At 41.7% G+C, this 25,116-nt stretch overlaps 1 protein-coding gene across 5 annotated transcripts in view; it reads left to right on the forward strand.

Annotated features, from left to right (window-relative positions):
* Window positions 1-25,116, forward strand: part of IQCK (IQ motif containing K) — a 122,334-nt gene that overhangs the window by 19,483 nt on the left and 77,735 nt on the right. For 4 of the 5 annotated variants that reach the window (XM_015067196.3, XM_027043138.2, XM_027043137.2 and 1 more), the window contains 2 exons: window positions 11,556-11,608; window positions 11,744-11,821. In XM_015067196.3, the coding sequence (XP_014922682.2) occupies window positions 11,556-11,608; window positions 11,744-11,821 (131 nt within the window). The remainder of the gene's footprint in view (window positions 1-11,555; window positions 11,609-11,743; window positions 11,822-25,116) is intronic. The other variant, XM_053213596.1, reaches the window with a different exon arrangement.

The raw sequence follows: 25,116 nt of genomic DNA on the forward strand, positions 1-25,116 counted from the left end.
CTATCCTCTGTGGATAAGGGGGGACTGCTGAATGCCAATAAGGCTGTTAGTGTTGAAAATACTTCGCTCTGAGGCTCTTGGAATTGCTGTCCAATCCAGTTTGTAAACCATACAAGAAAATCTTATTATAACTTGATAGTCATGCTTCTTTTCTTTCTTCTTTTTAACAATGGCAGCATTGATCACTTCATTCCCAAACTTGGCTAGGAGTTGCTTTTGTTTCTAAAAATCAAAGTCATCCTCAAAAGACAAGGCTTTAGAAAGAAAGTCAACAGGCTCTGACCTGAGGGTGACCCCATGGTTGCCTTATAAAATAAAGGGCAGTGGCTTTGTGACAGGATTTTCCTTTTCTGCTCTGAAGCTTTGTCCTCTTGCTTTCAGGGGCATGGCTGTATGCCAGGGGGCTGTCGTAGCAGTCTTGACTGTCTGCTAAATAGGGAGAGCATTTGGCTCTAAATTGCATTTCACTTATTATACACGGCATCTGTTGATTTTTTGCTACATAACACACTACCTCAAAAGTTAGTGGCATAAAACAACAGTTTATTTAGTTCATTCTCGTGCAAGAGAGCAGTTGGGCTGGGCTCAGCTGGGAGGTTCTTCTGGCCTTGGTTGGGGCCATTCTTGTGTCTGTGGTCAGGCTGGGTCTAGGAAGGCCTTAGTTAGGATGTATCACCTCTGTTCAACTTGGCCACTCAGCTTCCATCAAATTAACCCTGGAGAGTTCACATCGTAGCTGGGCAGGGGTGCGAGGGTTCAAGTAGAAGTTCTCAAGGCCTCTTGAGCCTGATGAGGTTTGGAACTGGCATATTGCTACTTTTACGGCATTACGTTGGCCAAAGCAAGTCACAAGGCCAGCTCAGATTCAGAGAGTAAGAAAATAGACTCCACCTCTTGATGGGAAGAGCTATAAAACTACACTGCAAAGGTTGTAGATCCAGGAAGGGGTGAAGAATGGTGGCCCTTTTTGCAATTCACCTCAGATACTGTATTAGAAATAGTATGGATTTGGCAGTAGGTGGCAGGTTTGACTTCTGGCTCTAGCCTAGTGACTTCAGGGAAGTTACTTGTCTGCAACTCCCTCCTCCCCTCATTTGTAAACCACTGGTGGGCTTATGGACAGGGTTAAATGAGGTAATGTGTGAAAGAGCAAGTTCTGGAGTCCAACTGAGTTCAAATTCTGACTCTGACCATCTACTAGTAAGTGACTTTGGACAAGGTATTTGACCTTTCTGTGCCCCTGTTTCCTAATCTGTAAAATGGGAATAATAAGAATAGTAACCTAATAATACGTAGTTGTCATGAGGATAAATGAGCTAAGTAAAATTTAGAAGAGTGCCTGGCAGAGTGACAACATTCAATGCATATTAACTGTTATTAACATGATTAACATGATGCCTAGAAAACAGCGAGTCTGTAAAAGGAATGTTATTCCCCATGGTCCCTGCTGAGTGACCAGTTGTTGCTTGAATAAATGGAAGGTGGTATCCTTGTTACTAATTTCTGGGTATTACAGATGGCCAAGGATGGATTTTCCTCATCATTCTAAAAATACTAGCGCCTTTAAAAAGTAATATATATTTGTAAAAATCTAAACATAACCCTTGGAAATAATATGGTGAGCTCAGAACCTGAGAATGCACTATTAAGGGCCCTCCAATGCTGAAGAAGCTGCTCGAATCACAGCCATAGTGACCGAAAAAGAAAGAAAGACTGCAAGGTATCCCAAAATTCTCTTGAGAATTAATGTCTAAAGGATTGGAAACCATTTTTTAAAAAGTGAAAATAAGGTTCAATTCATTCTTTTGGCCCTCTTGGTTGTTTAGAGAGCTGCATTTCTCCTGCTACTTTTTAGGAACAAGAAAACCCAAGTCATAAACTACTTCCAGAGCCAAAAGATGTTTAAACTGTTAATCCCTTAGAATAATAAAAGGGCTGTCCAGGAAATGGGTGAAACTGAGCTTTCTTGAAATCAAATTTCTGGGTCAGAAATCAAGTACTATGGATTTTTCCATGCTTCTGCATGAAAAAGCATCTATCAGTGATTGATAATGTTCTAAAGCAGAGGTCTGCAAATTATGGCCTGTAGGGCCAGCTACCTCTTTTTGTAACTGAAATTTTATTGGAACACAGCCACACCCATCCCTTTACATTTTTGTCTATGGCCACTTTTGCACTGAAAGTGCACTTTTGCACTCTTTCACTGTAGCCAAGTTGAATAGTTGTAACACAAGCCTAATATGTATACCTGGCCATTTAAGAAAGTTTGCCAACCCTTGTTCTGAAATCCTAAAAACACCCAGATTTTTGTAGTAGTAGCTGCTGCTGTTGTTATGTGGGAGGCAGTGTAAGGGAAGCTTAATGATTAAGCATAGAGTTTGGAGCTATGCTTACCTGAATTGAGAGCCCAGTTCTACCTCTTTCTAGGTATGTGACTTTGGACCTGGCTAGCACTGGGACCTTGTAATTTTAACCTTCTAAGCCTCAGTGTACTCCTCTGTGAAATAGAAATAGTAATAATAATATATATATTATTATAATATACATAATGATATACATATTATTACATATAATGATAATATCATTCATAGTAAGAGAATTTAAATAAGATAATGTGTTCAGCTCAGTGACTGGCACAGCTGCAGTGAAAAGTAGCAATAAAATAAGAACAAAATTGAATTGGAAAAATGTTCCTTAGGCCCGGAATGGAAAACTAAGAATGAGGGCAGTATGTAACGAAGAGGTGGGTTGAGACTGGCCATGTGGGGAGTTAAAGAGTAGTGGGAGGTTAAACTCAGACATGTGGAGGGCTCTGAGAATACAGTAAGGAAAGGTAAGGTAGGGTTGCTGTAATCAAAAGGGTGGGCTTGAATCCCCTCCTCCAACTTTAAAAAAAAATTTTTTTTAACATTTATTCATCTTTTGAGAGAAAGAGAGAGAGAGAGAGAGACCCGAGTGTGAGCGGGGAAAGGGCAAAGAGAGAGAGACACACACAGAATCTGAAGCAGGCTCCAGGCTCTGAACTGTCAGCACAGAGCCCAACACAGGGCTCAAACTCAGACTGTGAAATCATGACCTGAGCCAAAGTCGGATGCTTAACTGACTGAGCCACCCAGGTGCCCTCCCTCCTCCAAGTTTTGCTAGCTCTGGGCATCTGGGAAGTTTCCTTAAACTCTAAAACTCTAAGGGTCTCAGTTTTCTTATTTGTTAAATGGGGAGGGTGATAACCATAGTACCCACCTCACCAGGGTTTTTGGGAGGATTAAGATGTTCTGTGTATGGCACTTAGCACAGGGTGAGTGTTCAGTAGGGGGTAGCCATTGTCTTTCAAGATTGTGCTTGAGGGATTCAGGAAGAGAGGCAGCTGGCAACAAGTGAGAAAACAGAGGGAGGAGACATGGGTCCAGGTTGAAAGTGAAGAAAAGAATAAACCCAGTTTCAGATGGGGATAGTGAGATGGATTAAGAAAGCCCTGATTGTCAGAGCCTCCGCCAGAAGCTTCCTTTTGCATAGGCCCTGATCAATTTTTCCATCTTCTCTGAGCAGAGGGCAGGCCTTGAAGGGAGTGCAAGAGACCCCTTGATCTCTTGGAGGCATAACTGTGAAGTTAGGTTGCAAATAATTTTTATACCAAGACAGGTCTTTGTAGAATTTTCATGAAGACTTGCCTGCTCCTTGCTGCATCTTTGTTGACATTGACCTTCCTGATCTTCTATTTATATTTATAGCTGCCTTTCCTGGGATCCCTGGGCAGCCCAGAGTCTATGTGATTTGGAAGAGGTGAAAAGAAAATCAACTATGCAATTGTTAAGATAGCATTTTTCTTAGACTGAACATTGATTAAAAGGCCATAATACCATTCCTGTTCTGTCATGAATTGGGTTGTATTCTAGTGGCAAATTAAGTTTGAGACATGTAAACATCATCTTAAGATTAGACATTACATTTGGCTCCATGTTCTTGGTGGTCCACTGACATCTAGCCCTGCCTTTGGATTAGCTTAATTGGAACATGAGAGGTGAGAACTTAATAAGAACATAACTGGACAGATATACTGAACAGAGCTGGCTTAGTGGCTATTATAAACTTCACTTGGGATTTCTTTCCAATGCAGCTCTGAAAATATTTTGGTTAATAATTAAGTTAATCATTTTTGCTATAAGCAATATTTGATAAAAGTTTATATTGTCAGCAGTAAAAAGTATGATGAACTCAAAGAGTTTGTTCCAGCTGGATGTGTTAAGTATGCAGAACTCACTATTCCCGTATCTGCTAGTTAACTCTGGGGGCCAGTCCCTCACATGACAGAAAACCCCATTCGAACTGACTTCAATGAAAAAGATTGTTTGTTTGTTTGTTTGTTTGTTTATATATGTCCTCTCCTGTGGGGAGATCTTCCACAGCTTGATCTGGGGACCCAGATGATGTCTTCACGATTTGGTTCCCTCTCCATCTATTGATTCAGTTTCCTCTGGCGTGGCTCCACCCTCAAATGGTCCCTGCCTTGTGACACTAGCCTATGTCTCATGCCTTAGAGAAAGTCTCTTCCTGAGTTTCTAATTGAACTAACTCAGGTCAATGACCTACTTTGGAATCAATCCTTGGAACTAGGGGAATTTAGTGGGCAGTGGGCTGTTGGGCAAAGTGAAGGATCCCTAACCCAGTGCACATAGCTTTAGAATTGGGGAAAGACAGATCCCCAGAAGGAACTCAAGGTGCTGTTACCAAAAGAAGGCAGAAAGGATACTGGGCAGCTATCTTGGCTAGGACTCATTGTGCTGCGAACAGCAGGAAACTGTCTTAAATAATGAAGGGGATTCTTTGGTTCAGGAAACTAAAAGGTTCTGAGGTAAAGAAGGAAGATTTCAGGATGGGTTTGATTGAGAACTCAATGATAAAACCAGAGACTTGGTTCTCTTCTGCCTCTCTGGGTGGCCTCTTGCAAAGTTGGTTTTATCCTCAGGCTGGCTTCCCTCAGAGTGGCCAAACAGATACTGCCACTGGCCTAGGCTTTGCCCCCGCAACTACAGCAACCTGGGGCACCTGGGTGGCTCAGTCAGTTGAGCGTCCGACTTCGGCTCAGGTCATGATCTCGCAGCTTGTGGGTTCAATCCCTGCGTTGGGCTCTGTGCTGACAGCTCCAGATCCTGGAGCCTGCTTTGGATTCTGTGTCTCCCTCTCTCTTTTCCCCTCCCCCACTCTCACTGTCTCTCTCTGTCTCAAAATAAACATTAAAAAGGAAAGGAGAGGAGAGGAGAGGAGAGGAGAGGAGAGGAGAGGATTTCCCAGAAGCCCCAGCACATCTCCCCTCATACTTTATCAGTCTGAAATTGATTATGCACCCATTCTCCATTCAGCAAATCCCTCGGGCCAGGATAAATGTGGACCAGGTTTAGGTCTAGGTGGCAGGTGGGGTGGCAGGTGGGGTGGGCTTATCTGGACTGCCTAATCGGGGTTCATACCTGGAGCTGGAGATGGACTTAATCCTCCATACTCATCACAGCAACCTCCAGCCGGAGGTTGGCTGCTGGATGTTGAATTAATAACCACAGTGCAGCCATAGCTTACTCATTTCTTTATCTCTTGTGTTTAACACAGGCTTGGCACTTAGTAGGTCCTCAGTAAATGTTTACTGAACAGGACTAAACCGGAACAATGCACTGTGCATAATTTAGAAAGAAATCAGGAGTTTTCTGCATGACTAAAATGATGCCTGAAAATAAATCTTATCTCAGCTTTAAATATGGATTAAATGCAGGGTCTGGATAGAGGTGATAAGACTTTCTGCCTCTTTTCCTATTCTATCCCACACGGCATAAAATTTTCCCTTTTGCTTTGGTTGCTCATCAAATTCCATTACAATGAAGACTATTGTAAATAAAAGTTAGTATCAGGAAACTATTTCTAACTCCTGATAAGTCATTTGATGATCTCATGACACTAAAATTTGCTACTATGAATAATTCAGTAAAACAAATCTATTTCTTCTTAGAGTCCTGTGCTATCTTACAGTCATTTATTGTAGTCTTTTAAAAATTTTTTAAATAAAATACCCAAATATCTTTTAAAAAGTACAAGGGCTCTGGTCAGTGAAGGAAGAAACTCTGTTTCCTGACCTTGACCAATAAGGGAATTAGAAATACCATCCACTTTTGTTTGAAAAACTTTTCTAAGGAGTGGAAAAAATAGATTTGTCACAGGAAAGGTGTGGTAGAATTATTTTAGCGTTACTCCTTTTACTTCAGAACACTTTTAGAAATGAGCACGTGGCCCGTGCTGAAAGTCTTGGTCTATACTTTGTGTTATGAGTGTATTTTTTTTTAATTTTTTTAACATTCATTTTTGAGAGACAGAGAGAGAGCGTGAGCTGGGGAGGGGCAGAGAGAGAGGGAGACACAGAATCTGAAGCAGGCTCCAGGCTCTGAGCTTTCAGCACAGGGCCCGATACAGGGCTTGAACCCACAAACTGTGAGATCATGACCTGAGCCGAAGTCAGACACTTAACCAACTGAGCCACCCAGGTGCCTCATGAGTGTGTATTTTTAAGTTCTTTTGAGAAGTATTATTTTTCTTTAATGAAATTCAATGCAGTCGGGGAAAATGTAACTTCTGTTTGAAGTTTGCTGTGATAAGTATTTTGGCATCTGGCTGTAGTCCAAGTGAGTGCTCGTTTCTAGAATCAGTTATCACTTTTGTCTTGGGGGGCTGGTTCTCAGGCGTCTGGAAGTTTACTGTAGAGAATAGCTATGTGGGAAAGGAGGCTATGACATTCTAAGTGCATGCCACACCCACAGCCTTAACTTCAGCCCTCTGTCCCTGCTTTGTCCATGTCCCCATTACCCTGGCTACAAGTGATTGAGCCAAGAATAAGTGTCGCACCCTATGGGCAGCCACTTGAGAATGCCAAGTGGCTATGAAATGATCTGGTACAATTGCTCTGTCCAACAGGGATGGCCCATTCTGAGTAGTATCTTACCAATCCAATCAGATTCTTCCTTCTGGGGAGTAGCGATGCCACAGGGCTGAGTCCCACGTAGATTGAGAACCAGAACTGTTGTTGAGCCACAAAGCTATAGGTAGATGAGGCTACTGTGATTAGCCAGACCTGCACCCTGAACAGCCATGGACCCTGGTCCACTTCTCCCTGAGACCTGCCCCCAGTCAGAGGAATTCCCATTTTCCTTCCACACCTTCTGCCTTTACACTAACCCCGTGTGCGAGACTATATTCGTGTTCAAAAATATTTGTGGCCTCTCTCTAAGGGAGGCTTGACCATGTGACTGCTTAGGTCAAAGCAATGTGTGAACGTGACATATGTCATTTCCAAATACACACTCTAAGAGTCAAAGCATGGTTCACCATGTCGTATTCACTTAATGTGATAACTAGCGCTATTTTAGAGAGAAGCTCGTCAGCCTGAATCCCAGAGTAAAGACAACGTGGAGCAGGGAGCTATAGCTGATTGAAATGTTCATGTAACATGAGTGAAAAAAAAGCCATTGATGATATAAGCTTCTCAGATTTAGGGGTTGTTTGCTGCGGCAAAATCTATCCTAAACTGATTTGTGAAAAATACCCAGTAACCAAGGTAACCCGAACAGATTTCTAAACCTTGCAAACCCAAAGAATCTCAACAAACACAACGCCATAGCAAGCCACACTTCAGTGCACTAACCTCACAGCATGTGCTTTTGACCTTTCTGGGGTGGAATTACATTCATTACAGATGCAGAATCTACAGATGCAGATTCAGTGACTTTCCAATGCAAGTAGTTTCTCTTTCTAGTCTCTGCACTTCTAGTCTGCTTCTTATGGGCGTACCCAACATGAACATCGGTGCAAGGTGCTGTCTGGGTTGAACTCCAATTTCTGCCTTTTCTCTCTTTGGGGTTTCAGTCTTTTATGATGATGTTTTCCACCCCCGAATTTTATTACAAAATTTTTCCAGCAATATAGAACAGTGAAAGAATTTCAGAGGGAACATCCACATATTTACCACCTAGATTCTACAGTTACCATTTTGCTTTATTGGCTTGGTTGCATATCTGTCCACCAATCCATCAGTCCATCCGTCTATCCGTCTACCTTGTTTTTTGGGTGCATTTTAAAGTAAGTTGCAGACTCATGATGACATGATGATGTCTTTGTCATTTAGTCTTTTTCCTTTTAATTCTGGATTTTTAAAAATTGCTTTTTAACCTTGTTTGAGGTTGTCTTAACTGTTTCCTCTGCTTGCCGAATCTTGCACATACTCACCCTTTAACAATCATGAACTCAGTATGTTTGTCCGCATTACGTAAACCCTGGGTGCCCACACTTTCTTAATCTCACTTTTTAATTTTTCTCTCTATTACTTCCTCTCTTATCTCTTCACTCACCACAACTTTTCATTTGCTCTCCCTTCTCTCTTTCAGCTCCCTGGCAGATAATTTTTAAACTAAACAACAGCTGAACAATATCCTCACTGTTCCACGTGTCTGAGTATGCACGGCACGTCCACACTTGCTCAGATCAGAAGGAAAACACAATTTCTTCCATTTTATTTCTTTGCATCAAAAGTGATTAAATCTGTCTGCATGACCTTCATACATCAGACCATTGGGCTATTTTAAAAGTCTATTTAATAGAGTAAGTCAAACTGCATTCCCTTGGTAGAAGGAATCTTTACCACCAAACACTGCACTGCAGTAAATGCCAAGGGAACAATGCATCTTTTATGGACAGGAAAGAAAGAGACACTGCCATCTTACAATTGCTGAATTGTTTAAATTATACGGCAATCCATGCTAGATACATATTTGCATTGTTGTACAAGTATTTTCTTAGTTGGGTTAAAGATGGCTTTTTGAAGGCAACCCTACTGTTGCAAGGCAGACTTAGAAAACCCTGTTACATGCTCCAGTACATTTAATTTTATTACCCCGGCCAGCAGTGTTTCAATTTTTTAATAAAAGGCTATCAGCAAGGAGGTAGAAGACTGCAAACAATCTCCAGCAACTCGGGAACTGCTCTGTTTTATGGACTAACGGCCATAGTAAAGCTTTCAGTAAAAAATTTTAAGCAGCACTTTCCTTTTTGGTGAGAATCAATTTCACAACAGTTTTTTTTTTTCAACCTTATCTAAGATTATGAAGCTGAGTTGGCTATTTTGAAGTGAAGGGGGGAAAAAAAGAAAAAAAAGAAGGAACATTTTCATGATAAAATATTAGGAGAAGAAAATGAAGAGAAACTGTCCAGAATTATATTAGCAATCCTTAGTTGGGTTTTTTTTTTTTTAATGTTGATTTATTTTTGAGACAGAGACAAAGTGTGAGCAGGGGAGGGGCAGAGAAAGAGGGAGACACAGAATCTGAAACAGGCTCCAGGCTCTGAACGGTCAGCATAGAACCCCATGTGGGGCTCAAACCCATGAACACTGAGATCATGACTTGAGCCGAAGTCGGACGTTCAACTGACTGAGCCACCCAGGCGCCCCAAGCAGTCGCTACTTTTAAATATCAGAATTCTTGGGGCGCCTGGGTGGCTCAGTAGGTTAAGCGTCTGACTTCAGCTCAGGTCATGATCTCGCCGTTTGTGAGATCAAGCCCCACATTAGACTCTGAACTAACAGTGCCGAGCCTGCTTGGGATTCTCTTTTTCTCCGTCTCTCTCTGCCCCTCTCCCGTTTGCATGCACTCTTAAAATAAATAAATAAACTTTAAAAAAAAGATGTCAGAATTCTTGTAAATAAGCTCTTTCTTGCTTTGATGTTTGAGAGTTGAATGGTGAATTCATTCATTCATTTACTTACCACCCATTCATCACCTACTCCATGCAAGGCACTCAATTAAGCACTAAGAATATAAAGAGAAGAGACATGTGCCTTGTCCTCAGGAAGTTTATAGTTAAGTGGGGAAGATAGACATGTGGGCAAGTATTATGTTATGGTTATGTCTGAGGTGCTATGACAGAGTGGCAAATGAGGAACTGGGGGTGGGGGGCTGGGGAGTTTAAGCTGTGGAGGGTGAGAATGGTCAGAAAGTCTTCCTGGAGGCATCTAGAAGGACAAGTGGGGGTTAGCTGATTGGAGAGAAAAAGGAATAGGAGTTAAAACTTTTCCTGTTGTAAGCAATAAACAACCCAATACAAACTGGCTTAATCAAACAGAGACTAGGGATGCCTGAGTGGCTCAGTCAGTTAAGCGCCTGACTTTGGCTTAGGTAATGATCTCACAGTCTGTGAGTTTGAGCCCTGCATCAGGCTGTGTACTGACAGCTCAGAGCTTGGAGCCTGCTTAGGATTCTGTCTCCCTCTCTCTCTTCCCCTCCCCCACTTATGCTTGCTCACTCACTCTGTCTCTCTCTCTGAAAAAATAAATAAGCATTAAAAAAAAAAATGAATATAGTGGCTCATGTACCTGAAAGGTCCAGGGAATTTGGGCTTTGGAATTTGGTTATAGCAGGATCTAGGGTCTAGTACAGTGTCATGAGAAATCTGCCATTGATGGTTTAGCCAATAGCATCTCCCTTCTTACTTGCTATATTACCCCAAATTTATTCATTTTCTTTGGAGTTGCTGTGCCCTTCAGGAGTGGCTGGACACAACTAATTATATTTGTAATGATCCTATTTCCAAATACAGTCACATTCTGAAGTTCTGGGAGTTAGGAGTTAAACGTATGAATTTGGGTCGAGGAGGACACACAGTTCAGTCCACTACACCCTGTCTGTCCTCCCTGTCTTGGATCTCCTGCTGGTACCTCCCACTGGCTGGACCCACCTAGTGAGTAAGGGAGCCTGGTGGAAGTAAACCATAAAATCAGCCTCCTGAGGCACAGAACCGGGTGGGAGAAGTGTAGACCTGGAGCCACTGTTGGGTGGACAACTGGCAGGGTCAGCCACACTGGCCAATGGCACCTGCATGCTTGGTTTCCACATTGCAAGATGGTACCCAGACCCGAAGTAGTGCTGTTGGGAGGGTTCGAGTGGACTGGGAGAAAGCAGTAAGTACAGTTACTCAGAATCAAGTTCCAGATTTAAATAAAATCCTTCTGTGACAATTCCAAAAGCATGTAGTAAGCCTCCTACTATGTGCACTGTCTCTTATTAGTCCCTGCTATCAGAAAATGTGCTAATCCAAAGATGACTGGAGAGGGGTGCCTAGGTGGCTCAGTTGGTTAAGCTTCTGACTTCAGCTCAGGCATGATCTCACAGTTCATGGGTTCCAGCGCCACGTCAGGCTCTGTGCTGACAGCTTAGAGCCTGGAGCCTGTTTCAGATTCTGTGTGTCTCTCTCTCTGCCCTTCCCCTGCTTGCACTCTGTCTCTCTCTCAACAATAAATAAACATTAAAAAAATTAAAAACAAAAAACAAAAAAATAAAGATGACTAGAGAAAAGTCTTCAGAATTCTTTACATCACCCCAAGCTACTGTTTGTTGATGTACTTATAAACCTCATAAAAGACTCATGCATATTTCATCTAACCCAAAAAATCAATTAACCTCTCTTTCTTTGTCCTACTCAGACATGTGGACAAAGAGTATAATTTAATTCTCTCTTCTCTTTTTTCTCTTTAGAGAAAAAGAACCAAATTCATTGCCTGTGATTTTCTGACTGAGTGGTTATACAAGTAAGTTTTGCATGTGTTTGAATAGTCAATGACCCTAAGGATTCAATAGTGTTCATTTGCAAGCAGAATAGCAACAATTGACTTGAATTTTTGCTTATTGTTTTCTTGTCAATCAAAATATGGCATCGTTACCAGTCAAAATCCAAAGAGGATAGGGGAGTCTTTCACGGAATTCTTCTCCATTCCATTTGTGGAGCAGTGGCTGAAGCATCAGTAAGTACCAACACAAGGCCTCAAATAATTTATTCCTATTTTAAGACTGTGTTAATGATAGTTTTCTCCAATCCAACTAACTCATGTAATCCATCCAGGACTCCAGGTCAGTTTTATTCGTGGTTCTTGTCTCTAGCTATTTTCAGTCCAGGCTAAGAGCATCCTATCCGTGGTGATTATTCTAGAAGCACTTCAGAAATAAATCAGAAAAGTTAAAAAATTCTTATCCTAAGTAATTCATCTCTCCGTTCTCTCTCCTCATTCTTTCTCTCTTCCTCCCTTCTTCCCTGCCCCCTCTCAAGGTTATTATGTCTCAAGAAATAGGACTAAACTTTTTAAAATACTGATTTTTAGTTATATGGATCGATTCTATATTTAAAATATTAGAACATGACAGATAAATTTAAAATTCTCCTTGACCATCATATGAGTTCTTCTCTCCTCACAAAAGTAATCAGTTTAGTCTATAGTCCTTCCAGAGTTCTTAAGGTTGGTTAACCATGTAAAATTAGATTATATCATATAAAATTAGTAGTATTATTTGCTGTGAGTGATTTCTCATCAATGTAATGATGATGATGGCAAATAACATTTATTGAGTGCTTATGTCATTGTTCTCAGCATTTAACACTAATGAACTAACTTGATCCTGATAACAATGCCATTACCAGCCCTATTTTGCAGATGAGGAAATGCATGCATTATTTTGCAACTTGCTTTTGTTTGCTCTCAAATACATGCTTTTGAGATCTAACCCTGTTGATTCAATCACACCTAATTCCTGCCTTTGATGGTGTTATAGTATATTTCATCTCTAGATTTGCATAATTCACTCATTCATACAATAAGTATTTATTGAGTACTACGATGCACCAAACATCATTCTAGGTGCTGGAGGTAAAGCACCTTCCTTGCCTTTATGGAATTTATATCCTAGTGGGGGATGACAGACAATGAACAAGTAAGTGCTATAGGGAAAAAGAAAGCAGAGAGGGGGAATGCAGAATATCGAAGGGGCTTAATTTTGCATAGGGTGTTCAGGAAGGATCTCACCTGAAAGATGACATTTAAGCAGTGGTCCACTATTTTAGATCATAGGTGGAAGAAAGATCAATTTAGAGAAAATGATGTATATTTAACTTGTTGCTTTGAAATGTTTTCATGCCAGCCCTTTGTGAAAACAATGTAAGGAAACCAAGGCATTAGAAAATTAAGCAAGGCTTGTAAAACCTCATATTAAACAGAATGAAAGACCTTAAATTAGACCTTTAGCCCTCGAATATCACTTTTTTTTGTTTGTTTGTTTAGATATGCCCTTCTTGAGAATGCCAAGTTGTATAGACTCTTGACTGACTTTCTTAATTTGGAGAATTAAATATACCCCAGATTTTACCAGGGTTTTAAAAGATTTTTTTTAAGTACTCTCTGGGGGTGCCTGGGTGGCTCAGTCAGTCAAAGCGTCCGACTTCGGCTCAGGTCATGATCTCAGTCTGTGAATTTGAGCCCCGCTTTGGGCTCAGTGCTGACAGCTTGGAGCCTGGAGCCTGCTTCTGATTCTGTCTCCCTCTCTCTCTGCTCCTCCCCTGCTCACGCTGTCTCTCTCTGTCTCTCAAAAATAAATAAATGTAAAAAAAATTTTTTTTTATTTAAAAAAAAGTACTCTCTGCACCCAACAAAGGACTCAAACTCACAACCCTGAAATCAAGAGTCATATGCTGTACCAACTGAGCCAGTGGGGCACCCGTTATCAGTTTTTTAAAAATCAGGGGTGCCTGGGTGGCTCGGTTGGTTAAGCATCTGACTTAGGCTCCGGTCATGATTTCACGGCTTGTGGGTTCCAGCCCCATGTCGGACTCTGTGCTGACAGCTCAGAGCCCAGAGCCTGCTTCAGATTCTGTCTCCCTCTCTCTCTGCCCCTCCCCCACTTGTGCTGTCTGTCTCCTTCAAAAGTAAAGAAACATTAAAATAAAAATAAAAATCTGAGACTAGCAAAACATTGAAAGGAGAATGAATGATATTGGAAAACCGTATTTTTTTTAATTAGCTTCCAAACCTGTGACTAATTTTGCCCACTATGAAAATGGAAGGCCCATAATGTATTGAGTATAAATGATTAATAAGTGGAAGAGTTTGCATATATTTTTCTAAGACAAGGTTTTTTCAGTATCATTCTCCAAGTTATTGCTTTGCCTTGAAAATGAAGCATTTTTTCACTTCTGATAACCAATGAAAAAGAATCTTAAAGATATGAGAACTTCTCTAAATAAGAGTCCTCTCAAATCCCTAGTCATTTATTATAAAAATATCTTCTGGGGTGCTTGGGTGGCTCAGTCAGTTAAGTGTCTGACTTTGGCTCAGGTCATGATCTCACGGTTCGTGGGTTCGAACCTCACATCAGGGTCTGTGCTGACAGCTCAGAGGCTGGAGCCTGCGTCAGAGTCTGTGTCTCCTTCTTTCTCTGCCCGCCCCCCCTCCCCCCCGCTCGCGTTCTGTCTCTCTCTCTCTGTCAAAAATAAACATTAAAATTTTTTTTAAATATATCTTAATTTAAAATGGTTGCTCACGTCCTCTGGCAACTCATATAAATACACTAAGAAGTAGCAAAACTGACCATTTGACTTTAACTCCACAAGAACAGAAATATAAGAGCTCTCTCCTAACTGGCATTTGTATCCTCTATTTCTGTAACCTTTCAAAGAGATGCCAAGAAGTGTGATAAAACTTTAAATTATATTAATCTACTTTGATGCAATAAGTATTTTATTGAACACCTACCAAGTGCAATGCACAGAGCCTGGTATTGTGGAATAAATAGAGATGAATAAAATATGGGCTCTGGCTTTGGGAGTAAGAGAGACATATTTACAACTAAGTATAGTTTCTGTAGCAAGTGTTCTAATACAGATGCTAAAGCACTGAAGGGAAATGGGGAAGCACAAGACCATTCACAGACCCTCCTGACAGGCCTGGAGCCAGCCCAGTTGGGGCAGCAGCCAAGCTGGTTGGTGCCCACATTTGGTCTTGAGAGGGAAGGACTCAGGTCTTGTATCTTTCTCAAAGATACCAGAAGAGTCAGAGAGATAAGTAAGAACCAATGTTCTTAAAGAGAATGAGAGCAAGAGCTGGAAACAATATCTAATCCAGGTTTTTTGAACCTTAGCACTATTGACATTTAGCACCAGATAATTCTCTGATGTGGGGCTGGCCTGTGCATTGTGGAATGTTCAGCAGCTTCTCTGGCCTCCACCTACTAGATGCCAATAGCACCTCCGTAAAGCCATCACCATCAAGAATATCTCCAGACACTAGCAAATATCAGGGGCATGAGGAATCGAGTGGGGCAGGGAGACAACAAAATAGCCTCTGGTTGAGAACCTCTGACCTAATCCAGTGGTTTTCTACCCTGGCTGCACGTTAAAGTCATTTGGGGAGTTTTTGTTGCCTGGCTTCCCCAAGACCTATTAAATCAGACCTCTTAATTCAGGGTATGGCCCATGTATTGGTTTGTTTGTTTGTTTGTTTTTAATAGCTTCCTGGGTGATTCTAATATATACCCAGAGTTGAGACCTCATCCATAGAGCAGAAGAAATACTGTGTTCAAATAAATAATATAATTATATTATACTATTAATAAAAAGTATACTTGAAGTAGTAAATAGTATAATTTCGCCATTCCTCTGCTAAGCACTTTTACACATATTATCTCATTTAATCTTAGTGCCAACACTAAGATGTAGGTCCCAAAACTGAAAGGAGCTGGAAGTTGCAAACGAAGTAAGGTTGGTCTTGGGCAAATATGGGGATTGTTGGGGGCAAAATAAATGGGCATTTTGAGTAGGGCTTAAGGGTACAGATTGGAGGAAGATGAATTTTGAGGGTAGACTTTGTCAAAGTTTTCTAAAGGAAGCAAAATATAAACTAGCACTTCCAGCAGTTCTGGGCTGAGTTAAGAACATGAGCTCTGGGGACAGACAAACCAGTGTTCAAATGTCTCCTCTACCAGCTTACTAGTCGTATGACCCCGGGTAAGTGTTTTAGCTTCTCTTACCGTGTAACAAATTACCCCAGCACTTAGTGGCCTGGAACAGTAAACACTTGTGAAATTCTCACAGTCTGTGGATCAGGAATTGAGGTGCATGCTGCTCAGCTGGGTGGTTCTGTTTCAAGGTGTCTCATAGGCTACAGTCAAGACGTCGAGGGGGCTGTAGTCTTCTGAAGACATAACTGAGCCTACAGGAGCCACCTTCAAGTTGGCTTACCCACACGGTACCACACGGTGCCACACCCACCCACAGGCTGAAGGCCTCTGTTTTTCTCCACACGGACCTTTCCATGGGCTGCTCGAGTGTCCTCACCACATGGTAACTGGCCTCTTCCAGGGTGAGAGACTCGAGACCAAGAAGGAAGCTGCAGTGCCTCTTGTGACCCAACTTGGGAAGCCAAACACCTGCACCTTCCACCACATTCTGTTCATTAGAAGTGAGTCACTAAGTCCAGCTCATGTACCACATGCAAGGGGAGTGTGATTAGGCTCCACCTTTTGAAAGAAGGAGTATCAAACCACACGCGGACATATTTTAAAAGCACCCCTGCAGGTCACTCTCTAGGCCTGTATCTCCTCGTTAGTGAAATGTGATTGATGATCATGAAGGTGCGGTGAAATGATGCACCTACACATGAAATCGTGAACAGGCCCAGTCTGGAGCAACATGTGCCTTCCTATTGGCCACTGTTGCCATCAGAGGACACCGTGGACTTTAGACGAGACATACAGCAGAAAAGGGTACTCATGGCCAAAGGCAGGAAGGTGGGAGAAGGCAGGACTTGGTCCAGGCACAGGAAACCTGCATAGCTGACTCATAGAGCATGCCGACATATAGGGAGGGGATAGGAGATAAGGCTGGAAGGGAGTCAGGGGATGGATTTTGGTTTAATGTAAAACCATCAAGTTTGGGCATTATTCCATAAGCACGAGAGAGTATTAAAAGATTTTGGAGCAGAGGCATACTGTGAGCGAGCTGCTTTGGCAGGATAACTCCCAAGAGTGCAGCGGACCACCTGGTTCCAGCCCTAAGATCTTGAACTGGGACAAAAGGAATGGAAAGGAGGACCCTGTGATAGGTCCAGTGGATGGATGGCACAGCATGATGAGTTTGGGGGTGAAGAAATGTGCCTGAAAAGGGGAGATTTGCTGGGCGAATGGAAGCCCATGATAGAAGCAAAGAGACGTGGCTGGAAAATCAGGCTCAAGGGTAAAGATGAGGATTTCTGTCTTGGGCACATTGAGATTGAGGCGTCCATATTGGAAATATCGGTCTGAAGCTCAGAAGTGGAGTCTGGAGAGAAACATTGATTTTGGAATCAAGATCCCCATGTCAAATGTACAGCTACAGCTGAACTTTGGAGTGCCCCAGAGTTGGTCCAAGGGTTCTATGAAGGAGGCACTTACTCTAAGTCATGTGGTTGGCAATGGTGACCATGCCTTGTCTTGTCTGCAAAGCAAATCATTGTTTCCACTTAGGTTATGTTGAGTTGTTCAGTGGGGAGGGAGTAGGGTATATTAGTTTTCTCTTGCTGCTATAACAAATTACCACAAAGTTTTTAACCAATGCAAAAGTTATTATTGTACAGTTTGGAAGTCAAAAGCCTGACATGGGTGTCCCTGGGCTAAAATCAAGGTGTTGGCAGGGCTGCATTCTTTCATGGAGGAAAATGTGTTGTCTCTCTAGGGGAGAATACATTTTCTTGCCTTTTGCAGCTTCTATATGCTGCCTATATTGGCTGGTGGTGACTTCCTCCATCTTCAGAGCCAGCAGTGTTACATATCTCTGATCCTGTCTCCTTAGTCACATTTCTCTGACTCTCTTTTGCCTCCCTCTTTGTTAGGTACATTGGCTCACCCAGATAATTCAGAATATTCTCCCCATCTCAAGGTCTTTAATTTAATCACATCTGCACAGTCCTTTTTGCCATTGTAACATAACATAGGTTATAGGAATTATGATTCTTTCATGTTTGGGTGCCATTTTTCTGCCTACCTCAAAGAGTAATGGAGAATATGGGAAAATTGGAAGCCCCTCACTGGTAGGGATCACCTACATTTTCTTGGGGATCACTGACATTTTGAAATGGTATTATGGGTTTTGCGAAAATGATACATGCTCAGAGAAAAAAGTAAAAGTATGAAGAAAAAGGTACAAATCACCTAAGAGCCTGCCTCTCAGATGTAACCATTGTTGACATTTTAGTGAACTTCTTTTCAGAGACTTCTATGTGCATATATACACATATATTAGGTAAAAGAAGATGTATGTCTTCTTCTGAGACCAGAACTACAAGTAAGAGGAAATTTGGGGTGAAGCGGAAAAACTGAGCAAGTTCATGGTGGGTCCTGTCATCCTGATTGTTCATTTAGGTGTAGAGGCATCTGCTGTGAGGGAGGCCCAGGCAGGTTCTGGAGGCTTGTGGGGGAGGAAAGGGGGTGTGCAGCAGCTGCTGTGGTGAAATTGGTAGGGAATCAACTAGGGATAAATAGGGATGGCCCAGCTGATGGCCTGAATTTGTGGTGCATGTAAACAGCCTGCTTATGTGATTATCACCAGCAACCCTCTGCAACCCTGGAAAGGGGGTGGAGAAAGCAGATGGCTGGGTAAAATCAGGGCTGAAGACTAGCAAAGCTAATATTAAGTGGAAAGTCTAGACTGGACCTAGGGGATCTTAAATAAAGGGGAAGCATCATTAACTTTTCTAAGAATAATATCTTACTTTTTTTTTTTCAAAAGCTACCATATTTTTTGAATTATGTTAACAATTTAACCACCAATTTTAAGAAAGAGAAAGAAATACTACATTATGTGTTCACTTTAGAAGTGAGAAACATATCAAACTTGGAGACACTAAAATGGGGTTCATGTGGTTTTTGAAATTTCAATAGGTAGATTTTATTTGGATCATGATTCAAAGGAAAAATAAAAAGAAAAATTAGGAGGCAATTGGAAATTTGAATACTTAATAAATAGTTAATGATATAGGGGCACCTGGGTGGCTCAGTCGGTTAAGCGTCCGACTTCGGCTCAGGTCATGATCTCACTGTTTATGGGTTTGAGCCCTGCATTGGGCTCTGTGCTGACAGCTCAAAGCCTGGAGCCTGCTTCAGATTCTGTCTCCATCTCTCTGACCCTCCATTGCTCATGCTCTATCTGTCTGTCTCTCAAATATAAAAAACAAAATATTAAAAAAAATTTTTTTGAATAGTTGATGATGTAAAGAATTATTCTTTTATTTAAGGTATGATAATTTCATAGTCACAATAAAAAAGTTACTGCTCTTTAGAGAAACATGCTAAAATATTTATGAATGAAATATGAAATGGTATGGTGTCTCTGGGAGGGTTGGGAGCGGGGAGTTACATTGAATAACTGACATGCAGAACAGTAGAATTGAAGCTGGCTGATGGTGACATGGGTTCATTTTTGTTGTCTACTTTTTTATATCTTTGAAATTTTCCATAATAAAAAATTAAAAGGAAAAGAAACAATGAGATTTTTCAAAGCTCCTCATGACCACTTGAATGATGGATGAGCCATGGGCAAGGAGGTATTTATTGACTGGCTGTCAGCCGGGAGGGTTGGGGGCTGTTCTCCACTGGAGTTTGCTGGAGTGACAGACAGTGGAGGAGACTGAGTTTTCATGTGATCATGCTGAGAAACTCAAATGGCATGGAAGGAAAATGGCCCTGGGGCAAGGCGAGAGTAGCAGGTGTGGGACATGTGAAAAGCCTAGTGCTGGAGAGGCCTTGGTCACCCTTCCTGAGACCTGACTCTGAATGCGCATGACTCACCAACCAGTTCCCTTACCTCAGCCTCATTCTCCCTTCACATTCTCCTCTGATGCCAAACCCACTTCTCCCCAGCAACCATGAAAGGAGGATTAACATGATCAGAGCCTTGGGCTTGCCCTAAAGAACATGGTTCTACTAGTACTTTTTCTTACAATCAATACTTTTTTTGTAGAACATGGTAAATCTTTTAGGCTTTGCAGGCTGTATATGGCCTGCAAATTGCTGATCCAATTACTTCAACTCCACCATTGTAGCAGGAAAGCAGTCATAGACAGTATGTGAATAAACAGACATGGCTAGATTCTAGTACAACTTTACTTACACAAATAGGTGATGGGCCACATTTGACCCATGGGCTATAGTTTGCTGAGCCCTGTTCTAGATACCAAGAACGTTCTCAAATCCTAGTTTTGCATAAGAGCTAAAAACAATTAAATGAGCGTGAGTGAGAAAGATGGAAGGTTGGATAAGGTTACGATCAGAGCAGAAATTTGGAAAGTTGAGATATGAGAGTCTTCAGGGAATCTGAAGCCCATTCTAAGATGTGGCCATTCTATTGAGTGATGGACATAAGGGAAGATGGGAGTCATGGAGTCACGTGGATTGGAGGCCATGGTGTTGGAGGTGTCATCAGTATGAATAATGAAGTATCTGAAAAGGCCGGTGGGGGATAGGTTGGGGAAGATGACAGCACGTCAAATCCTGGAGCTGTCGAGGGTGGTGTAGGAATATCCTAGAGGACAAAGAAGTGGCGGGAGTGGAAGTGTAGGAGTTAGAACTTGGATTCTGGGGGCGCCTGGGTGGCTCAGTCGGTTGAGCGTCTGACTTCAGCTCGGGTCATGATCTCACAGTCTGTGAGTTCGAGCCCCATGTCGGGCTCTGTGCTGACAGCTCAGAGCCTGGAGCCTGTTTCGGATTCTGTGTCTCCCTCTCTCTGACCCTCCCCCGTTCATGCTCTGTCTCTCTCTGTCTCAAAAATAAATAAACGTTAAAAAAAAAAAAAAAAAAGAACTTGGACTCTGGATTCACAACTCTGCCTTCCAAACCAAGCTTCACCATTTCCAGTTGTGTGACTCTGGATGAAGATGACTTAACTGCTGTCAGCCTCAGATTTTCCATCTGTAAAATGGTCTTTCAAGTAAACAAAGCTAGTTTCTTACCTAAGAGGAATTCTAGTGCCAACCATTAAGGGGATACCATTTTTCCAGTACTGATATGTTTATGAATAGGTATGTTCCAGCTATTTAAAAGTAGTTATTTATTTGTTCATTTATTTAGCTGATGTTTATTGAATGCTCAAATGTGCTCTAAAATTATAGAGCACAGACGTATTCATAAGCTGGTTGGCTACCGTTTATTGGATACTTTGTACCATGGAAATATAACACAGAGAAACATGGTACCTGTCTTCATGGATAGTCTTTGTGTACAGTTGGATTACAAAATGCATGTACTTAATTTATACTAGTTCAATGACATGCCTTTGGGGGAAAGAGAGAGAAGTAAGATTTTTAAAAAACAAAGCTGTTCCCCCTTGCCATTCCACTCTATAGGCAAAAGCATAAATAGGGCACATGACTCAGTTCTTTCCTTAGTTGTTCCCAGTGTTATGTGCCCTTCATAACATGGGCAGCTCATAAGACAACTACATGCTTCTGTTTGTATGTCTGCCTACCCACATAACTACCTGCCAACCAAGCATTTATATAGTATGTACTCGGGTACTATTCTGAACAGTTGATAAATATTAACCTAATTTAACTTGTATGACAACCCTACAGAGTAGGAAATGTTATTGTCCCCGTTGTAGTAGTCAGGCTATTTTAGACTGAGTTGCAATCATAAACAATACTGAAATACTCAGTAACAGTTTACTTCTTGCTCATACAAAGACTGACACAGTTTAGACAGCCCTTTTATTTATAGCTATCTGGAACATAATGATTTTTGAGGTCACTAAAGCAAAGGAAGAAAAGTGTGGAGGAGGCATTTTAGTTCTAAACCTTCTCAGCCTAGAATGTTCTTAACCTTCTCCCGTCTCCTGACAGAGCCTGACTCCAAACCAACTGCAAGGGAGGCTGAGATCCATAAGGGACACTGGATATTCCACGAGTACTGGCTGTCCCAGTGACAGCCATATTTCAGAGAAAAAACTGAGGCGCAGAGATGACTTACCTGCCCAAGGTCAGAAGCTAGCAAACAACAAGACAGGATTGAACCCAGGCAACCTGGCTCCCGAGTCCATGCCTTTAAGAACCTGCCTCTTAGATCACTTGCTGCTTAGAGTGATCAGTGCTAAGACAGGGAGAACACTGGCTATGTGACATTGATTGAAGGATGCCGTGAAGGGGAAATTTTGACTAGATGTGATTTTCATCTTATGTGCTGATTTCAGAGTACAGCTGTGGTAGAAGATAGAACTCCTCTTTATATTATGTGTGTGTTAGCATTTATTGCCTCAGAGAATCCTATCTACCAGCCAGGGGAACCATCTAAAATGTGAGTTTGGCTTTATTTTAACGTTCTTGGTAAGACAAATTCTACCAAGCCCAGCTGTCTTTGTTGTGTGATGTCATTATATTGTCAGATCACAGCTGGTAGGTTGGGATCATTTGTCACGGATGGCTGCCGATCGCTTTTCACATAAATGACAGGTCCTTCTCCTACGGGTTCCCCATAATTTAGCATACTCTTCACTCTGTCCATGCGTTCTCAGTTACCCATTTCTTTTCCATAACTTTTTTTCCAAGTAACTGCATTTTTTGTAGCTATTTTATATAGACATTGACAACCCTTAAATTTTTTTTCTTAGGTATGGGAAACCTGTGTGGCTCAGACAGTTAAGCGCCTGACTCTTGGTTTCAGCTCAGATCATGATGTCACAGTTCATGGGTTCGAGCCCCATGTCAGGATCTGTGCTGACCGCACAAAGCCTGCTTGAGATTCTCTTTCTCTCCTCTCTCTGCCCCTGCCTGCCTCAAAATAAATAAATAAACATTAAAAAATATTTTTTTCTTAGGTTTATGAAGATAACTAAGATTTATCACAAAGAAAATAAACATATTTGTTAAATAAACTATACAGTGAAAAGGAAATGTTTAAAATCAAGGATAATGATAGAATTAAATAACTCTACACGTAAAAATCTTTCAAAAGGATGTTTCACTCCAAAGTCAGGAACACGGCTTTTATTTTGTCTTCTAAATTATTTTGTAGCTTTCATATTGTCTACAGAGTTACTTTAAGAATTAAAAACAATTACAAAACTAAAGGGTATTTATTCTACTTTTCAAAAAAATTTTTAAAGTTTATTTGAGAGACATAGAGAGAGAGTGGGGAGGGGCAAAAAGAAAGTGAGAGAGAGGGAATCCCAAGCAGGCTCTGTGCTATTAGCAGAGCCTGATGCGTGGCTCGATCTCACAAACCATGAGATCATGACCAGAGCCGAAATCAAGAGTCAGACACTTAACCGACTGAGCCACCCAGGCACCTCTATTCTACTTCTTTTTATTCCATTTCTTGCTTCCTGTGGTAGACATTTATGTTTTTCCCCACCCTGCATTGATTTCCTCTTCCTCCTCTGGGTACAGAACTCCATGTGACACTGAGAGGATCACGTTTCTCCTGTTCTCAGTCCATGTGGACAGTGAGCCGATTCCCCCTCTGGCTCTGGGTTGGGGATGTGACCCAGGCCCGGCCAGTCAGACCATTAAATCCCCCTGGCTACTATACTTGCTCCCAAATTGTTTGAGTCACCGATAACCCCAAGATTTTTTTAGGAAGCAACCAGGAAGCTCTTTTCCTTTAGACTTACTTTAGACTCTCTCTTTTCCTCTAGACTTGGAGCTTTGAAGTTATAAGCCTTGAGCTGCTGAGGGCAAGCACCTAAAGAGGTTGTGCCTGAGATAATAGTGGAACTGAGAGGTGGCTGGAGCCTGAGTTTCTATGGCATTGTTTTGGGCCTCTCTATCTGGCCATGCCTAAAGCTGACTCTATCCCTTCCCTCTTAGTTAATCCTTTTTTTTTTTTTTTTTAATTATTTTTTTTTGCTTAAGCCAGTTTGAGTTAAGTTTCTTTCTTTTTAAGTTTTATCTATCTTATTTTATTATGTTTGAGAGAGAGCACACACAAGTGGGGGAGGGGCAGAGAGAGAGAGAGAGAGAGAGAGAGAGAGAGAGAGAGAGAGAATCCCAAGCAGGTTCTCTGCTGTCAGTGAAGAGCCTGATGCAGGGCTAGAACCCACAAACCATGAGATCATGACCTAAGCCGAAATCAAGAGTTGGACACTTAACTGACTGTGTGACCCAGGTGCCCTGAGGTAGGTTTCTATTACTTGCAAATGAAAGAGTCCTGATACGTGCTCTGACATGGTATTGCCCCAACTAGCCTCCAGTATTCCAACTTAGCTTTGTCTAGGTTCTGTTGCTAAACAGCCCTCAAATCTCAGTGCCTTACAATGTCAAATGTTTCTTCTTCCCCCTTTTTTATGTTAGCTGCATATCACTTTTGGCTCAGCTCCATGTCCCTTTTCATTCTGGGACCCGGGCTGAAGGAACAGCCCCCTCCCTCCCTCTCAGGCAGAGAGAGAAGGGCAATGGCCCATCTACGCATTGGCAAACCTTACTTCTGCTCACGTTTCATTGGCCGATACAAGTCCATGGCCAAGCCAAATAGCAGTGCTATAGGGAGGTTGACACCACCCCCGGCAGAGACTGCAAGGCATATGGCAGAGCAGAGATATACAATTCTTTTTTTCCAGGGAGAAGAGTAATAACTGGGACCAATAACACAATGTGCTACATGCTCTCATGAGAGCTTAATGAGGGTGTTTTCTTCCCTACCTTTCAACAGTGGTGGGTTACATCATATCTTCTGATGCCTTTCCTCCTATTTATGAATCTGGCATCATCCTCTTTTTTGTTATAGAGTCGTGACTCAACCAGCCAATTGGAAACAAGGAAATTATTTGCTATCATATTGAGAACAAAAAAAGTTTCACTTTTATTTTGACCAAAAGGAATTGGTCAGATGCATTTGCAAAAAGAAATCACTACACAAGCACAAGGAACAAAAGTGCCCTGCTGTCTATCTCGTCCCATGTCTCAGGGGAGAAGGCTCATGAAAGACATCATTAAAGCTGAGACCTTCAATGAAACAAAGATTGTGTTTTAGAAAAGCTTGCTTTGGGTGAAATGTCTTTTCAGCAAATTTCAGCCCGTGGACAAAAAAAGAAAAAGAAAAAAATCTACAATACTTTCATGTTGATGAAAGGTGTCTTATGACCAAAAGCTGAGGTGAAAACAAAAGTGTCACCGTGCCATTTGAGGACAAGCACCAGCCATTCGTATGATGGTCTGTTTGCAAGAAGGTTAATAATCTGAAGGAAAATGTTTGTGCCTTCTAAATGGCACAGGAAACAGCATGCATGTTGCACTAAGGATCATAATTAAAAGGT

Source organism: Acinonyx jubatus, chromosome E3 (assembly GCF_027475565.1).
Source record: "Acinonyx jubatus isolate Ajub_Pintada_27869175 chromosome E3, VMU_Ajub_asm_v1.0, whole genome shotgun sequence".
Classification (NCBI taxonomy): Eukaryota; Metazoa; Chordata; class Mammalia; order Carnivora; family Felidae; genus Acinonyx; species Acinonyx jubatus.